We start from the raw sequence: 16,234 nt of genomic DNA on the forward strand, positions 1-16,234 counted from the left end.
TTCACAGTCTGGTATTTACATCACATCTGGAGAGGGTATTACATCCCCCATTACAAAAACGTCTCAATAATGAGTCCTGTGGTGGGAGCCAGGGCAGGAGGCAGGAGGCAGCAAACACACCAGTGACCCGCTCACTGCCATGGTCCTCACACCATCTCCAGCCCCTCCTGCACCAGCACATCCCCTGCAGGGTCCCAGAGCAGTCACAGAGCAGGGCTGGAAGTGTTGGTCCCACAGCCCCAGGTCCCAAGCACCTCTGACATGAGGGGCACAGAGCTCACATTCTCCCCCACCCTGAGCTGCCGCACCACAGGAAATGGTGTGTCCTGGAGAAGGTCATGAGCTCAGGGCCAGGAGGTGGTACATTTTTCTTTATTTTGGATTACTACAACAAAATCTAGCTTGGTCTGAGGCTCAGTCTGATGCCCCAGACACCCCAGAGCTGCAGACAGAGAGATCGCCTCGCACAAGTCTGAAATTCAATTGCAAACACAAGCAGAAACTCAGTGCCTGGGATTTGCATGGTGGAAAACATTAAAATTGCAACCTGATTAATGCAATTACTGAGGAAGGAGAAACCAGCAGCATGCACCATGGAGACATCTCACCATCCCTGGGAGCCAACAGGGTGTCGGACAACCCTCTGATTACGCTGCCACATCTGCTGCATGTGGTCATAGCGGGAAGGCGGTGGGGCAGGGAAAGCCCAGTCTCCGAGGGCAGAGCAGCCCCCAGTGACTCAGGATCAGGCTGGAGCTCAGCAGCTGCTCCTAAGAACCCCAGGGCCAGGAGCCACATGGGGAAGGGTTTCACATAACCATTGACTTCCCGATTCCTGACTGCAACTTGGATTCAGCATCTTGGGAGATAGGGAAAGGCGACTCACAGCAAGGATTTCAGCTATTCAGACTAAAGCCCATTCTGGGGGCCTGCTGCCTGTCGGTCTCTGCATTGTCAGCTCTTACATAGTGGGAGTATTTTATTCAGGAGGATTAGAAAACGAGCCCATTTCTTGGTTGGTGAATGTGTCCACAGAAAAGGAGGAAACCGTGGAGTGACGGGATTCTGGCAGCTGCACCGGGATCCCTGCCTGCGGCCTCCAGGGAAGCTGGGGCGCAGCGGATGCTCTGATCCAGCAGCTGTCACAGTCCTGCTGGCGGGTGCATCATGGTGGCCCTGGAGCATCCCACCTCTGCAGGCACTGGGCCACATCCTGCTGCTCACGGGAGCACCAGGACCCACAGCAAGGCTGCTCAGCCAGTGCCACGCTGCACGGAGGCTATCGAGTGACCTGTGGAGGAGAGGAGAAATTATCCAATGCATCCAACTGATTCCCCATCCATGAATTATCAGCAAACAGCCTCAAGAGGTGCAAATAAGATTGTCTTTCATTTAATGGAGTGGCCACTCCAAATAGCATCTTAAGCATGGTTTGTGATTTTTGTGCTCTGGCTGCAGCTCCCACTGAGGTCTGTCTGCACAGGGGACTGAGATGCAAATCCAGCCCTTTGCCACCATTCTGAAGTCACTAAAGTCATCCAAAGTTACTAGAAGTCCTTTTGAAAACACAGATCTGTGTTCCCAAACTGCCACCTCCCTAAGGAGGGCACGGCACCCAAAAGGAGGCTGGCCATGGAGGGGTCTGCTGGATGAGGCAGGAGAGCAGAAGCTCCTGAGTCCTACTCCCATTCCAGATGAGAATGATCCCAATGAGAATTCAAGACAGCAAAGCCAGAGCAGAGGTTTTGTGCTAAGTTAGTTGCTGGGGGAAACCAACCAAACAACACTAAAAGGGGAAAAAGACAACCAGCTGAATGTAATGCTGTAGTTACTGGTCAGTGATGGATGCTCAGGGCTGGAGGAACCTTTTTGGATGTCCATAAAAACACTTCAGCATGAAAGTGCTTTCTGTGCACAAAAGTAATAGCAGCAATGAAAAAAATCCTGACATTGCTTAATACGATAATTTTATGGTGGGGGATGTGGGGCGAGGCAAACGAAAGCATAAGGAATAATTACACTCAACAGTATGAACAATGATTACAAAATTATGCAACTGATTAACCATGGCATATATGTAATTACTAATGAGTTTGATAAAATTTTAATTACACCTTGTTCTTTGGGGCATTCAGCAAGACATGAAAATAATAATCCTGTAGTGCTCTGTCACAAATGATTGCCTCAGACGGGGAACAGGGACGGATTTGGGGCTGTGCCACTGGGTTGGGAAGGGCAACCTGCGGCCCCGGAGCAGCGGGCAGTGCTGGGGAGCAACCTGGACACCCTGGGATGTTACACAGGCACACCTAGGATGTCTGCTCAGGGGTTGAGCCATCCAACACCAAACCTTCCAGCAAGAATGATCAATGGGAAAAGCTCTGGGATCCACTCAGGGCTGTGGGATGCCTACCCGCCCCTCCAGCACCAGTGACAAGTGCACAGCCCAGACCCTCTGCTCTGCTTTGGTGAGTCCTCATCAGTGTGTGCCTTGACGGAGCTGGAGCTCTCTCCTTCCCCACAGAACTGTGGGTGCTCTCCGGAGTTTTGCCTGCTTGCTCTGGGCTGGGGAAGGCACACCTGGGTTCCCCCCATCGCCTGACAGGGATGTACCTTGGTCGTCTTCACTTTGTTGCCACTGCTGCAGCTCCATCCCGAGAGGTCAGGCAGCACTTTGCATTCCTCCCCGTCGAGACACGGCTCCATCTGGCACCACCACTTCTGCAGCACGATGGAGGCTGCGGGAGAGGCGGGGATCAGCGGCCAGGCTGCAGCACAGGCTGTGGAGGACCAGCTCTGCCCACCTTTGGGTGACAGCAGGAGATACAGCCCCTCTCTCCAGCACAGCTCACAGCTCAGCCCTGAACAAGGAGCTGCTCGTCGCCTTCCTGGCCTCACCTGACCCAACTGCTCCACCTGCCTCCAGAACACCCTGTTTTCTCCCACTAGCCAAGAAAAAAAAAATCCCAATGTCCTTGCTCCCAGGGAGAGCAGTGCTGTTCAAAACCTGTTTCAGGCTCCACTTACTGACCAAAGGGATTGTCTCCTACCACTCTGCTCTAACAGGGTCTTGTGATTCATGGCTCCAGTCTGGGCAACCAGAGTAGGCTCTCTTATATTTGGGAACAGTATGACCTGAGCAGCTGGGGACAACAAGGGCCTTCCCTGATAATTTATTCTGGCATTACTTGGTGTTGCACAGAACTGCAGTCACAGGGCACTGGCTGTCAAACAAATCCATGCTGGCAGGGGCTGGCAGTGCTCCTGATGGCTCTTTGGTCATGGCACGTGATGGCATTCAATAAAACATACAGTTTGTATGCTTGGTGCTCCTCACAGGCAAAAGTGCTGCATGGCTGGAATCATATCCCTGCTTCCAGCTGTGGCAGCAGGGTAAGGAGACATGCAGGGATCGGTGCTGCAGACCTGACCCCAGCACAGTGATGCTGGAACCCCAGTAACTCCCCCACAGCACACAGCCCAGGGCTGCACAGAGTGGAGTATCACAGCCACAGCAACTGAGTGAGTGTCCAGTGAGAGGGTGTCCCCAGAATGTGCCCCCTTTCCCACTGCTCTGCTGCAGGATCCCAGGGCAGGTCTCCTGTTAATGCCAGGGACATGGAAACCCCACACCTGTTTAACCCATGAAGATGAGGTCGGGTACTGAGAAGGAAGGGGCTGCACCATGGGGTACTCACCGTCCACGCAGGAGGGAGCTGCCCGTGTTGTCCCTGCCACCTGCCCTGGGAAACAGGAGCATTTCACTGTCTGGGAGCGCTCCTCGATCTTGTTCTTATTGCAGCACCGGTGAGCTGCGATCACTTCACATGTGCCTGGCTCTATGTGCACTGGAGGAGAAACAGCCACCGTGAGACCTCAGAGAGTTCAGGCCATCTCCTGCCCACTGCCCTGGGCAACACTGCTGGTGTGAGCTGTGACCAAGGCCCCAGGAGAGCCCAGTGCAGCGCTGTCCTGGCCTCTGGAATCACCCCTGCTGCTGCTGGTGACATACAGGTGTCTGGGCACAGCATCTTCCCAGCTCAGCTGTAAGGAAAAGTGGTGGCTCCTGCTCCACACCTCTTATATCTGAGCTCTTACTTGTAATTGCCCTCACACCCGTAGTACCCTCCACAATTCATCCCCTCTTGCCAGGGCCAAGCCAAGAGCTTTATTGAAACTAATGAGCACGTTAGCTAATTGCAGCTGATAATGAGATGCACTTTGCTACAAGAGGGGATGGTGCATTGTGCTGCTTTTGGCTTCAAGCAGAGCACCATCACTTCCGACCACAGCTACAATCAGTGCCTCCACCTCACCATCACCCGCCCTCTGCCTGGAGAAGGAAGGATCAGGATGGCGTTTCCACCCTGAAGTGGCAGAGAAATGTCACAGTGTTCATCAGCAATTCAAGCTGCTCTGCTGCTCCCCCTCCCAGTGCCATTAAAATATTAAGGAAAATAGAAAACTATTGTGTTGGCTGATCACCTCTGGGATCAGAGTTTAGAGCTGGTCAGCATCTCAAATCAGTGCTTCAGCTGGGTAATGGCCCACACAAGCACAATACAAATCAGCCAAAAAGGGCTGAGAGACTTCATTCCCACGACCCCAGAGATCCCTGCAGGTCCTGCTTAATGAGCACTGGAGGAGCAGCGCAGAGCCACGCATGGGCACGTCCTGGGTCCCGTGGGTCACCAGGAACGGGCTTTTATTCCCTAGCAAACAGGAGCCAAGCTGGGTAGAGGACAGGGAAGCTGCATTCCTGCAGTGTGGCATCCCAAAATGTACGCAGGTAAGCAGGCAGCAGGGCATTCCTGGTTGCTCCATGCCCTTGGCACAGGACAGCTCCCACATTCCGGAGTGCCCCCGGGAGCTGCCACCAGAGGAAAGGCTTGGAAGGAGGTACAAGCAGGACATGCAGGGCTGTGTGGAATGATTGCTGCTGCTGCTGCTGCAGGAACCTGTGAGCAGGAGCCCCCACTCAGCCCTCTCCCAGAACGTGAGGCTCCGGCAGCAGCTCGGACCCACCCCGCATTGGCCTCATCCTGCCCATGCTGTCCCCGCTCCCAGCTCTGCCCATGGCCTGGGCACTGCTGGAGCGTCCTGCGGGGAATGCCATCCCCGCCAGTGACACAAAGTCAGGGGGACCAGGGCAGCTGACCTGTGTCACGGCGAGCGCCCCTGCGACCTTGTCAGGTCCCCACACTCACCGACGAACCCTGCCCAGCTTTTGGAACGCGGCCACTCTGCCTCTCCAAGGAAAGCTGAGGGAAATGGGATCTCTCCCCCACCGCTGGGGGAAATCCCTTTGCCTTGCAGACATTTTTTTCACGTCCCTGCTCGGAAATGCTCTTCTGATGTAAACGCCTGGCTTGTGGCAGCTGGGCATGGCTCTGCCAGCTCCCAGTCACAGCACTCCCTGCCCTTCTGCTCCCACCGCGTCCGAGCGCCGGATGGGAGACAAGGAGCAGGACGTGAGGAGCTGCTCCAGGACACGTCCCTCTGCCCGGCACCAGCGCACGGCCAGGACGGGTTATGCAATCACCGTGTCTTTAATTTACTTCATTTACTGCTATTTCATGGTCATTTGCTTTTAATGAACCCTTACTTTCATTTCTGTCCATAATAATCACACAATTATTATATGGAATATTCCGTAATAATCTCTCTGGCCACAAATTTTATCTCCTCTTTCAAATGCCATAGTAATTCAGCTTTAATAATGAATTCCATTCTTTATGTACACAGAAATGGTAGACTTCGGTGAAAGTTAAAAGCAAAGCAACTCTTTGCAGAACAAACATGACTGTTTTTCCCTTTCTTTACGCTTCATGGGATTTTTCAAACAATCTGAGGAAGAAGTAGAGATCCTTGCCTTTGGCTGCGTATGAGCCCACATTCCTATCCTTGTGGTCCAGGACCACAAGGAGTCACTCTTCCACCCCGTGCACCCCACCAGGGAATTTTACGCCCTCAAGTCTCAGTGTTCACAGGTAGTTACAGGTTTGATTCATTTTCAGAAAAGCTTCATTAGCAGAGCTCTTCCCGGGAGGGCTGCCCAGGCAACCCCTTGCTCCCTTGCAGTCCTGCTCTCCAGCTGCTCATTTTCAGCTAATTTTAAAAGGTTCAGCCGAGGGAGAGCCAGGCAGAACTGAGAAATCGGTCATTACAACCATGCAATAGCAGTTTGCTAACGTGTCAAAGCCCTTTTAATTTGTTCGGAAAGGTGCAGCTCAGAGATAAAGAGAAATTTGTGCAGCTAGCCGAGTGTGGGGCACTGCGGTGCTGGACCTGCAGCCTCAGAGTCCTTGCCCAGGAAGAGCTGCCGGTGTGGGGCAGGTACCCCATTGCCCTGGCACAGCCCCACAGCCCCCTTGGGGCACACACAGCCTCACAGCAAGCGCCCTACTGATGGCAGAGCTGAAGAAGCAGCACGCAGCCCCAGGACCCATCCCGCTCTCAGGCCACAAAATACTTCCATTTGCCTGAAGGTCTTAGAACTGTAGAATCAGAGACTGGTTAGGGTTGAAAAGGAGCTTAACAATCATCTTATTCCACACCCTGCCATGGGCAGGAACACCCTCCACTCAACTAAGTTACCCCAAGCCCCATTCAGCCTGGCCTTGAACACTCCCAGGAATGTGTTCAAGGGCAGTCTGTACCAGGGCCTCACCACCCTCACAGGGAAGAATTTCTTCTGAGCACCTAATCAAAACTTGTCTCCTTCCAGTTTAAAACCATTCCCCATTGCACTGTCTTCTGACCATCTGGCACCCTGCCCTAGGACATGATGCCACTGGAAATTTGCTCCCTCCAGGTACCAGCCCCAGCCCTGCAGCAGGACACTGCATCCCCTTCCCAGGCCCTGGCATTTGAGCAGAGGTGATGTGCCCATGCGAAGCCAGGTAAGGGCCATCCCAGCTGGCAAAATGCACCTCAGCTCCTACACACCAGATTCACTTGTTTTCCCTCCCCTGGCCCGCAGGCAACATGAACCATGCCAGCCCCCAGCATTCATGTGAGCACAGGAGCTTGGGGAGTTGTAACTGAGAGCAAAGCAACTCTGAGAGCAAAGAAAATCACCTATCTCTGCCTCAGATATGGTGATTCCCAGGGTGTCAGCAGGAGACGCTGCTGTTTCCTCGCTGCAGAGGAGATGAGCATCCCCACACCGAGGGACACCAGCAGGACAGCGGTGTGAGAGGCTCCCTGCCACACGGGGTTTTCATGTCCCATGCCTGGGAAGCGCGAGCAGAGGGGCTGAGCCCACGTGCAGTGCGAGCAACGGGCTCCAGAGCTCCCTGCAGCTGCTTCTCCTTTTGCTGAGCAGCAGGAAACTTGGAACAAAATGCATATCAGATGGATGGTGTGTTTAACACTGACAGCAGGAAACCTCCCAAAAGCCTGGGATAACTTCCAGAGCTTCTGGCATGCTTCTCCCTCCCATTTAACTGGTATTTCCCCACTGGAACCCTTTTTTAAAAGTCACAGCTTATCTCGTGGAACCACGAAGAATTGTAAGAGCAAACGGCTTTTGAATCCTGCACGCAAAAATAAAATAAAAATGCTGTCCTACTCAGATTGACCTTTAAATGAGCAGCAGAACATGGGGTTTTTATGGCATAACCTGAAATGACACATTTTGAGTGTCTCAGGGAGCGTGGGCACCACTCCACATGCTCAGTGTAAAATACTGCTTGCTGGTGGAGAGCTACAAAATGAAGAGAAGTTAGATGCATGTAAGTGCCAGGCAATGCCCAGAGAACCTCATTTCCCAAAAAAAAAAAAAATCCCAGCTGACTTAAATGCCTTTTTACTTCTGCTTCAAGTTGAGTGATGAACATAAAGGCAAAGACAGCCCTTTGATTATCAGCTTTAGAAGGTGCTGGGGCCACTTTTGTGGGAGTTGGATCCAGACATTCCAGCCTTGTTCATCATGAAGACCTCACTGTGTTACACAGGGGATTAAACTGCTGGTGAATCATTCTTCACCAAGGAGTCTCCTATTCTGTTTCCAAATGACTGTGCTTGATTCATGTGGCTCTTTGAATCCAACCACATTCTGCAGGAAGCAGTGCTTTGCTTGGACAAAGCAGCATCTCCATGTGCTGGGTGGGCACAAGGGATCTCAGGCACATGCTCTGATTTGTGTGCAGGGCCAAGAGCTGGACTTAATGATCCTTGTGGACTTCTTCCAACTTGAGATATTCTATAATTCGATTACCAGACCTGGTTGCCACAGTCAGATGTGTCCCTGGACAGCAAAGAGAGGGTTTGCATGTGGACTCTCTCTTCAATAAATGTTTAAGTTTGAGGTCACAATTAAAGACCTTCCTCTGCTATTGATCATTTTTAGGTGGTTCTACCTGTGAATAAACACAATTCTTTAATGGGATGAAAGCTCTGGGTGTATCTGTCCCTCAGCATCTCTGACTCTGGGGGTCTCAGGCATCAGTGACAGTTATCCCTGTTCAATTCCACACAGAAACAGAACTGCAGCTTCCTTGGCCACAAATGCCATTGCCACTGAGAATGCAGCATTATGAAAGCAGCATTATGTTTCAAACACAACCTTCACTGAAAACTGTCCCAAATGCAGCAACAACAGGGGAGACAACAGGAGAGTAAAGTCCATGAACTCAACAAGTACACAAAGAATTCTTGTTTTGAGACCATGGAAACGCAGCCCAAGAGATGAGGCAGTCACAGGAAGTTCTTACAATATCAGGAAAGCAGGATGGGCAGAGAGAAACTCTGTTCACAAAGACATAGAGCAGGGTCAAACTTTTAAGTGTTTGCTCCTGGTCTGCCCTCTTTTGTGTGGATCAAATTTTCCTGAATAAAAACCACACCATTTGGTCTGCTCCTTGCAAAGACCTGTGAGAGCAAAAAATCCCTGACTCCGGGCCTGCTGGCACATGAATCAATGAGCCTGGATGCTCATGGACAAGTACGATTTATACATAATTCACACCTACCGGTACACCTGGGCATCTGCACTTCAAACCTCAGTGATTGCTGCTTTATTAATCCCAGGTGTGACTCTTCCCCAAAGAAGCAGCTCCCTACAAATTGATACCATGGAGGAGCAGGGCTCTCTGGCACCGGGATTGGGCAGGTTGAGCTAGCACTCAAGCTGCCAGCAGTGCCCATATCCCGGGTAGACCCGATTCAGTGCTGAAAAGTCATCCCAGAAAAAAAGTGAAGAGTTTTCTCTCAGTTAGAATCACAGAATGGTTTAGGTTGGAAAGAAGCTTAAAGCTCATCTTGCTCCACTCCCTGCCATTACCAGGGCCACCTTCCACTAGACCAGGTTGCTCAGAGCCCTGTCCAACCTGATGGGGTACCCAGGGTGAGGAGAAGGGAAAGGCAGGTAGCTGCTGACTGGTTGGGTGAGGGAGTCACTCCGGAAGATGTGTTTTGGTTTTAAGCAATGTGGGTGGGGATTACAGGATTAGAACTGCTTTTACTGTCAGGGAAAAATGACAGAAATAGGACAGGGTTAGGTGTGGGGTCAATCAAGAGTGTGAATGGTTTCAAATTAACCCGTAAGCACCCCTTCCAAGCAGAGGCACATGAAGCAGACAGCAGGTGCCCTGGGATCCACATGTTCACCTGTGCTGCCAGGTGCACAGCTCTGCCAGTAACTTCAGTAACACCAGTACCACCAGCAGCACCAGCATCCACCTCCCCATATGTCCTACTGCCATGCTCCAAGGAGCCCCCAGCCCTGGGCCACCAGGTCCCCCACTGGCCCATCAGGCTCCTTTGTGAGGGAGGATGGGCACAAAGGGCTGAGCATAACTTCTCAGGTGCTTCTCTTCTCCAGACACAAACTTCAACCATGGGTTCACATAACCCCTCCAAAAAATCACATCCATGGCACAAAGCAGCATTCCAATGCTCAGAGAGGAAATTTCAAATTCACAGCTGGGAATAACAAATGAACATCTCAATGCCACAATGTTTTCCACCAAGACTTTCAGTTCTACATTACTTTACACTTGTTCCATCTTCCTAGATGATCTTTGCGACCAGGGCAAAACAAATTTTCATTTCTAATAAGTGGAGAGTGGAGTGAAGAGTGTCCACCACATAACAAGTGGGGCTTGTGATACTCAAAGCAACTCGGGTGGAAAGAGTTACATCCACTGCCCACAGAGCAAGAATTAACCCAACAATAGGTTCACATAGATGTATCAGATGTATATGTGGATCACTATATGTGTCTCAGATTTTGCTACAGACATGAAGAAATTCCTTATTTAACTCCTCAGACCATCCCAACTCACCAAGCCACTGGTTTTAAATGCCCCATTATGAGTATTCACAACTTCTAACTCCAAGCAGCAGCTCCTATGGCTGCATGTTCCTACCCATCTTGAAGGAGCAGTCCCGGGAGCTTCCCGCACACATGGACACTCCAAACACCAATCCAACAGCTGTCACGGTGGCACTGTGTTGTGCCTCTTGGTGTCTGTTTGCTGGATGCTGCCCCACACATTTGGCACACTCATCCTGGCTGCCCAGACCCCAGAACAAGGGAAGGACACTGAGCTCCGTGAGGCTGTCAGCATTTGGTCCCCAGAGAGATGCTCGCCTGCTCCTGGTGTGCACCACAGCCCAAAACTCCTCCTCCCCCCACCAAGAAATATGAGACAGAACTTCACCAAGCAGCTCATCCCCATGTAACCCCCACCCGAGGCATCCCATGAAGACCCCAAAGTAGTACCATTATCATGGGGACCCAGATGATTGCACAAGCATGTGACACATACAGTAGCAAGGATCTTGCTCCCCTACCTGAATGGCTTCTGTGATGATGCGTGGAGGCCAGCGTCAGTCGTCCCCACAGCGTGGTAAGGCAGAGACTGAGCACGAAAACCCATTTGCTCAGGCTCTGTATATCTCTCTCACTCATTCTACCAAAAACAAGAAGAGATATGTGGAGGAAGAGGGACTGAGGAGGGTTGGGAGGTGCAGATCTACTCACCAATGCTCCTGCACGCAGTGGTGTGACTCCTGAACGTTGTGAGGACTGGGGTGTCTGGCTGTGGGGACATGGCCCTGGGAGATGAAGGGATTCACCCACCACCCTCAGATGACCTCAGACTTCATCAGCAGCATAGGCCATCTCAGCAGGACAGAAAGAGATCCCACCAGCAGTAGTACAGGTGAGTGATGGTTACCTTTTACTCGTGATTCACGGTCACATCTGTGCATCTGCCAATCTCAGGTGGGTCAGGTCTTTGCAAGGAGCAGACATCAGCACATCTGAAAGGAGAACGAACAACGTGGGCAGTGATACCTGCCATCAGTGCGAGCCACTGTGTCTCTGGGAGTGGCTGGGGACACCTGGGAGTTTCACCAGCCCCACTTCAGGACACACACTCTCAGGTGTCTGTGTCCATTACACCACTGAAACTTCTCCAGGAGCTCAGCCCATAATCCTGCTCACCCCTTTGAACAGCAGGACCTGCAGAGCTGCTCCTGATTTTTACTGAGAGCTGAGAGCACAAAATCAGGTCCTTTATAGTAGGTTATTAAAGCAGATGACAAACACTAAATGCACAGTGTGTGTGGGAAGAGCCAGAGTAGATCAGCAGCAAGTCATTTCAGGTTTTGCCTTTTCTGTGCGTGGTTATGTGCTGTTATTGTCCCTGTGTCACTGAGGTCCCTTGCAGTGATGCCCGAGGCTTGGCATTTGTAAACCACTTGCTGACAAACAGGAGGATGGGCTGATCCCGCTGGATGTCCCGGGGCCAGCACCCCACAGGAAGCCGAGGAACAGGGCAGCTGATTGCCAGTGGGATGCACAGAGCCCATGGCAGCGCCAGGACCTGCAGTCCGCGCTCTCAGTGCGTCACCTTCTTCTGGGGCTGCTCCTCCTTCCAGCCAAATTCATGCAACCACGCACCCAAACTGCATCAGCCACCCCTGGACACACCGAGAATCTCTCTTGGCACCACACTCGCACCACTCCCACTCCATGCAGCACTTGCTGGGAAGAAGCCAAGTTTTACATCATCTAAAGCCCCTAGGGGGAAATGTAAGTTCCAAAGGGTTTTGTATTTTACTGCTGAGTTCTTTAAATACGTTCTCTTCACTATTTACAGCCGCAGCCTTTCAGATGGGAAGAGCTCCGGCGCTCCGCAGGCAGCGGCACCAGCAGCGGTGTCACTGCTTGGCACCTGCCAAGTGATGTGGTGACCTCCCAGCCTCCATTATCACCTGCTGGGGTCTAACCAGGTCCAGCAAACAACTATGCCCCCCCTAAAATGTTAGTGCTGGATCATACCTTACTAACAAGACACCACAAAGACAAGTGGTGGTGGCACTGAGGCTGGGGAGTGCTGCCAGGGCCAGCAGCAGGTGCCAGGGGTACCCTGCCCTGTGCCAACCTTGCCCAGTCCTCTCCACAAGCAGTGCATAATTCCAGCAGTGCACTGGACAAACCCACACCTCTCAGAGAAGAAATCTTCAATTTTCAACCATGTTTGAAATTTCTATCTGCTCTGGACCATGAGACAGTGAAACCACAGACTCCTCTAATGAAGAGCCAGGACACAATATGCTGACATTTTGAATCAAAATGAAGTGATTTTAAGAGGTAAAAAGGACATTTCTTATTTGGAAGCATTTAAAAATGAATTTTCCTGTTTTAAACTAGCATTTCGAAATGAAAAATGCTTCATTCCGAATTGGTGATTTAAAATTATATTTTGCACTTTGATTTTCCCTTCCGGAAAACAAAAATCAGAAAATGTCATCAAAAGTGTTGACATTTGCACAGGAAGAAACCAAAGGTATATTGACAAAACCACATACTATATGCTAAAAAAGAATTTAGATGTAAGGAAATATTTCTAATTAATGCTGTGGGATGGTCAGCTTGGCCAGGAGCAGACTGAAGAGTGGCTGGCAGCATCCCACTTGCTGTCCTGACTCCATCCCCGCTCACTGGGTAATGAGGGGCTGCTCCTGCTCCAGCCCCTCCATTGCCAGAAAGAATCCAGTATGGCTCAATGTGCAAGAAAACCATTGCTCCTCGAGGTGATGTGGTGGGACTGTAAGACTCTCTCCTGTAAACCCATACTCAGGTGGTCTCTGATGTTCTGGCAGAATATGCTCTGCATGAGGCTTCTCAGAGGGGGATCATACAACAGCTGGTACCGCTGGAGTCCCTTTGGAGATGTGACAGCCCACTGTGTAAATAGTGATGTCAGCTTAAAGCATGCACTATTTGCTCAATGACAAAGCAAACAGCTCTCTCAGAGCTGCTCAGTCCTTCACCTGAATCCAGAGGCAGTGCATGCCACAGCACTGCATCCAGCAGGGAGTGGGGCATGTGCCCCACACCTGGGGCCACCCCTGCACCGCGCAGGAGCCGTGTCCCAGATGGACAAGCACCCAGCTGTCTTGGCCCATGATGGGGCACATCTAGCAGCCCAGATGTGAGGACAGCAGACACAATGCTAGTGCAATTTTTGCAACAGTGAGTCCCCAGTGCCAACGAACCTCCCATGCACCTTCCAGCAGAGCAGCCAGGTCCTCATCAGGAGACCCTGGTTTCCTGGCTGCTGCTCCAGCTCCAGCTCCTGCTTCATGCAGGGAGAACAGCCCAGCTCCCAGGCACCAGGCCTGAGCCCCACAGCACACACCAGAGTCCTTCTGGAGGTGCCCATCCCCAGCTCATGCCCATGGGACCCTCCAGGCCATTTGATTTTCCAGGAGACATTCCTAAACCTCTCAGCTGGACCAAAAACCAAGCACTCCACTGGCCTCTCCATCCCACAGAGGACAGCAACACGCCCCCAGTGCAAAGTATATTTAGCTCAGAAGGGCTGAGCTGTTTGCTATAGCCAAGGAAGCATAAATAAATAACAGTGTTATCAATAATGCAATCCACACTGTCCATGTCACACTCAGAAGGGAAACCACTGAGCTGAGCAGGAGCCATGCTGGTGGCCAGGAGAGCACATGTGGCTCAGGGGAGCAGGAGGACAAGGTGCATCCCAGTGTTCCATGCTGGCAGAGGCACTCAGCTCCCACTCATGCCCAAACTCCCATTAGAAAACACAGCTCCACAGAAATTGCTGTTTTGACAGTTATCAACCTCCAGTGTCGTGAGATTACAACTACAAATGTTTGGTCTGACTTGAGATTTTTCAGCCTGGAATGTCAGTGAAATGAAGAGTGGTGTTCTGGCATGTCAAAATACTTAATTTTGATTGAAAATCTTGGTATTCTCCATTCTGTTATGTGGTTTAGAATTTTGTAGGTTCTTTCACTAACATTTTTTAGCTGCTTTTGTCTTTTGGGTCTGAGCTGGGACCTGAAAGGACTGCCAAATTCCTCAATATCTCAGACTATCAATCTCAATTGCAACCAGTGTGTCAAGAGATGATGGTTCCTCTGCGAGGGTCCACATCCATCCCTGTAGGCACATGTGGGCATGGACCATCATCCACATGGGAGCTTCATCGAGGTTCTCCAGCACAGACACACTACAGGAACAGCTCCCTGCTGCCCTCCCAGACAATGACCCCTCTGCCTGTCGCAGGAGCTATGGACGTTTTTCTCCTCCTCCATTAAAGCCAGATGTGGAATTGTGCCCCTCCAGCCAGGGTCTGCAGTTTGCTGGAGCACAACCCAGTGCCCCACAGTGCTAATGAGGCTAATGAACAGGCCCCCAAGCCTCTCCCTGCAGCAAAAGGATGGCTGATGAGCAGGAGGAGGAGACTCCTGCTTCCCTGCCTTGGCACCTACAGCAGGGACAAACTCATGACTCCAGAATGGGACTGGCACAGCTCATGCTGTCCTCTGAGCCACTGAGCCTCTACTCGTGGTGATGGGGCCATCTGACCCATGCCCATCCTGTGCCCCTTGAGCCACCCCATGAGGTAGCTGGCTCTCAGTGCCACTGCCCTACTCCAGCCTGGTGCTGGCCAGAGGCAAACCCATCCTGGCTGGAGGAGCTTCAGCAGAGACGGAGGAAGCAGAGGAAGATTAAAGCCCCCCATCCCGTCCTGTCCTGCTCACGGTTTTGGCCACAGGGACAGCTTGTACTGAAGGCAGCAGCAGTTGGAATCTGCGGCTCCTTCCAGAGTAAAGGAGCATCCTTGGCTGCAGAATCTGGGATCTCTCCAGCAGTGCTTTGCCTCCCAGAAAGGCGAGTAGCTTCGCAGTGCTGGCAAAACAGCATTCCTGACGAGCCCACTCCCGGAGCCGGTGGCCGGACTGGGCCCCACCGGGTCCGAATGCCCCCACAGCCCGCAGGGACCGTGGCCGCCGCTGCTGTCGGAGTCACCGGTAACGGGGAGCAGGGCAGAGCCGGCCCCGTTAAAGTCACTGCAGGGGCCCTCCCGAGCCCCGCACCGGCACCGGGGAGCCCGGCGGGCGACAGGGGACCGGGACTCGCGGGGACCGGGACTCGCGGGGACCGGGACACGCGGGGACCGGGAAGCGACGTACGGCGGCCGGGCGGAGCCGGGAGCGCCGGACCCCGCGGCGGAGCCCTGGACCGGCATCCCGGTGCCGCCTGTGCTCGCTGGCACGCCGTTCCCGGCGGCTCCCCGGCCCCGGCTCCCCGGCCCTCGTCGGGACTCAGCGTCCCCTCGGGGCGGCGCCGGGCCGGCGCTCGGCTCCGCGGCGGGAGTCGCCCCGGGGGAGCCGTCTCGATCCCCCCCGCCAAACTTTCCGCACGTACCTGCCGGTGGCCTCGGTGCGGGCGGGGCCCGACGCTGCCCATGGCCGGGGGCCGCTCCGCTCCGCCGGGTCAGCGCCGCCTCCGCGGGCCGCAGCCGCCGGGGGCCGCGGGCATCGCCGGGCGGCGGCGGCGGCAGCGCGGGGCTGGGCGGGGGCGGCGGGCGCGGAGCCGAGCGGAGCCCGGCGGACCCGGTGCCGGCGCGAAGGGACGCAGCGCCGCCTGCCGCTGCCGCCGCCGCCCGGGGACCGGCCCCGCGATGCCGGGCTGGCACCGGCCCCGGCTGCTGCTGCCGTCCCGGGACCGGCCCCGCGATGCCGGGCTGGCACCGGCACCGGCTGCGCACCGAGCCGCTCGCCGCCGCCCCCGCCCGCGAGGGCGCTGCCCCGCCCCGGTCAGCCCCGGTGCCCGTCAAGGCTGTCGGGGAGGAGGAACAGGCAGAGAGAATTTACCGGCAAAATTATTTACACACACAGCCCCTTTCCCCCCACCCCCGCCCCCCAGAAAGCAAAGAGGGGGTGATGGCCCCGC

The 16,234-nt window shown here is 53.4% G+C and overlaps 1 protein-coding gene across 1 annotated transcript; it reads right to left on the reverse strand.

Moving 5' to 3' along the window:
- Nucleotides 1-669: 669 nt before the first annotated feature.
- TAFA3 (TAFA chemokine like family member 3) lies at nt 670-15,839 on the reverse strand. Its single transcript, XM_068173126.1, has 6 exons — nt 15,707-15,839; nt 11,187-11,271; nt 10,801-10,919; nt 3,699-3,848; nt 2,614-2,738; nt 670-1,291 (listed from the first exon to the last, which is right to left on the reverse strand). Exons 3-6 carry the CDS (start codon nt 10,916-10,918, stop codon nt 1,280-1,282), a joined length of 405 nt encoding a protein of 134 aa, XP_068029227.1. The 5' UTR covers nt 10,919; nt 11,187-11,271; nt 15,707-15,839; the 3' UTR covers nt 670-1,279.
- Nucleotides 15,840-16,234: the final 395 nt, after the last annotated feature.

Source organism: Anomalospiza imberbis, chromosome 26 (genome assembly GCF_031753505.1).
Source record: "Anomalospiza imberbis isolate Cuckoo-Finch-1a 21T00152 chromosome 26, ASM3175350v1, whole genome shotgun sequence".
Classification (NCBI taxonomy): Eukaryota; Metazoa; Chordata; class Aves; order Passeriformes; family Viduidae; genus Anomalospiza; species Anomalospiza imberbis.

Coding starts and splice junctions, on each gene's coding strand:
- TAFA3 (XM_068173126.1), bottom strand. CDS start 10,918: ATGAGTGAGAGAGATATACAGAGCCTGAGCAAATGGGTTTTCGTGCTC. Junction 3,849..10,800: donor TCATCACAGAAGCCATTCAG/GTAGGGGAGCAA, acceptor TTTCTCCTCCAG/TGCACATAGAGCCAGGCACA. Junction 2,739..3,698: donor AGCTCCCTCCTGCGTGGACG/GTGAGTACCCCA, acceptor CCTCTCCCGCAG/CCTCCATCGTGCTGCAGAAG.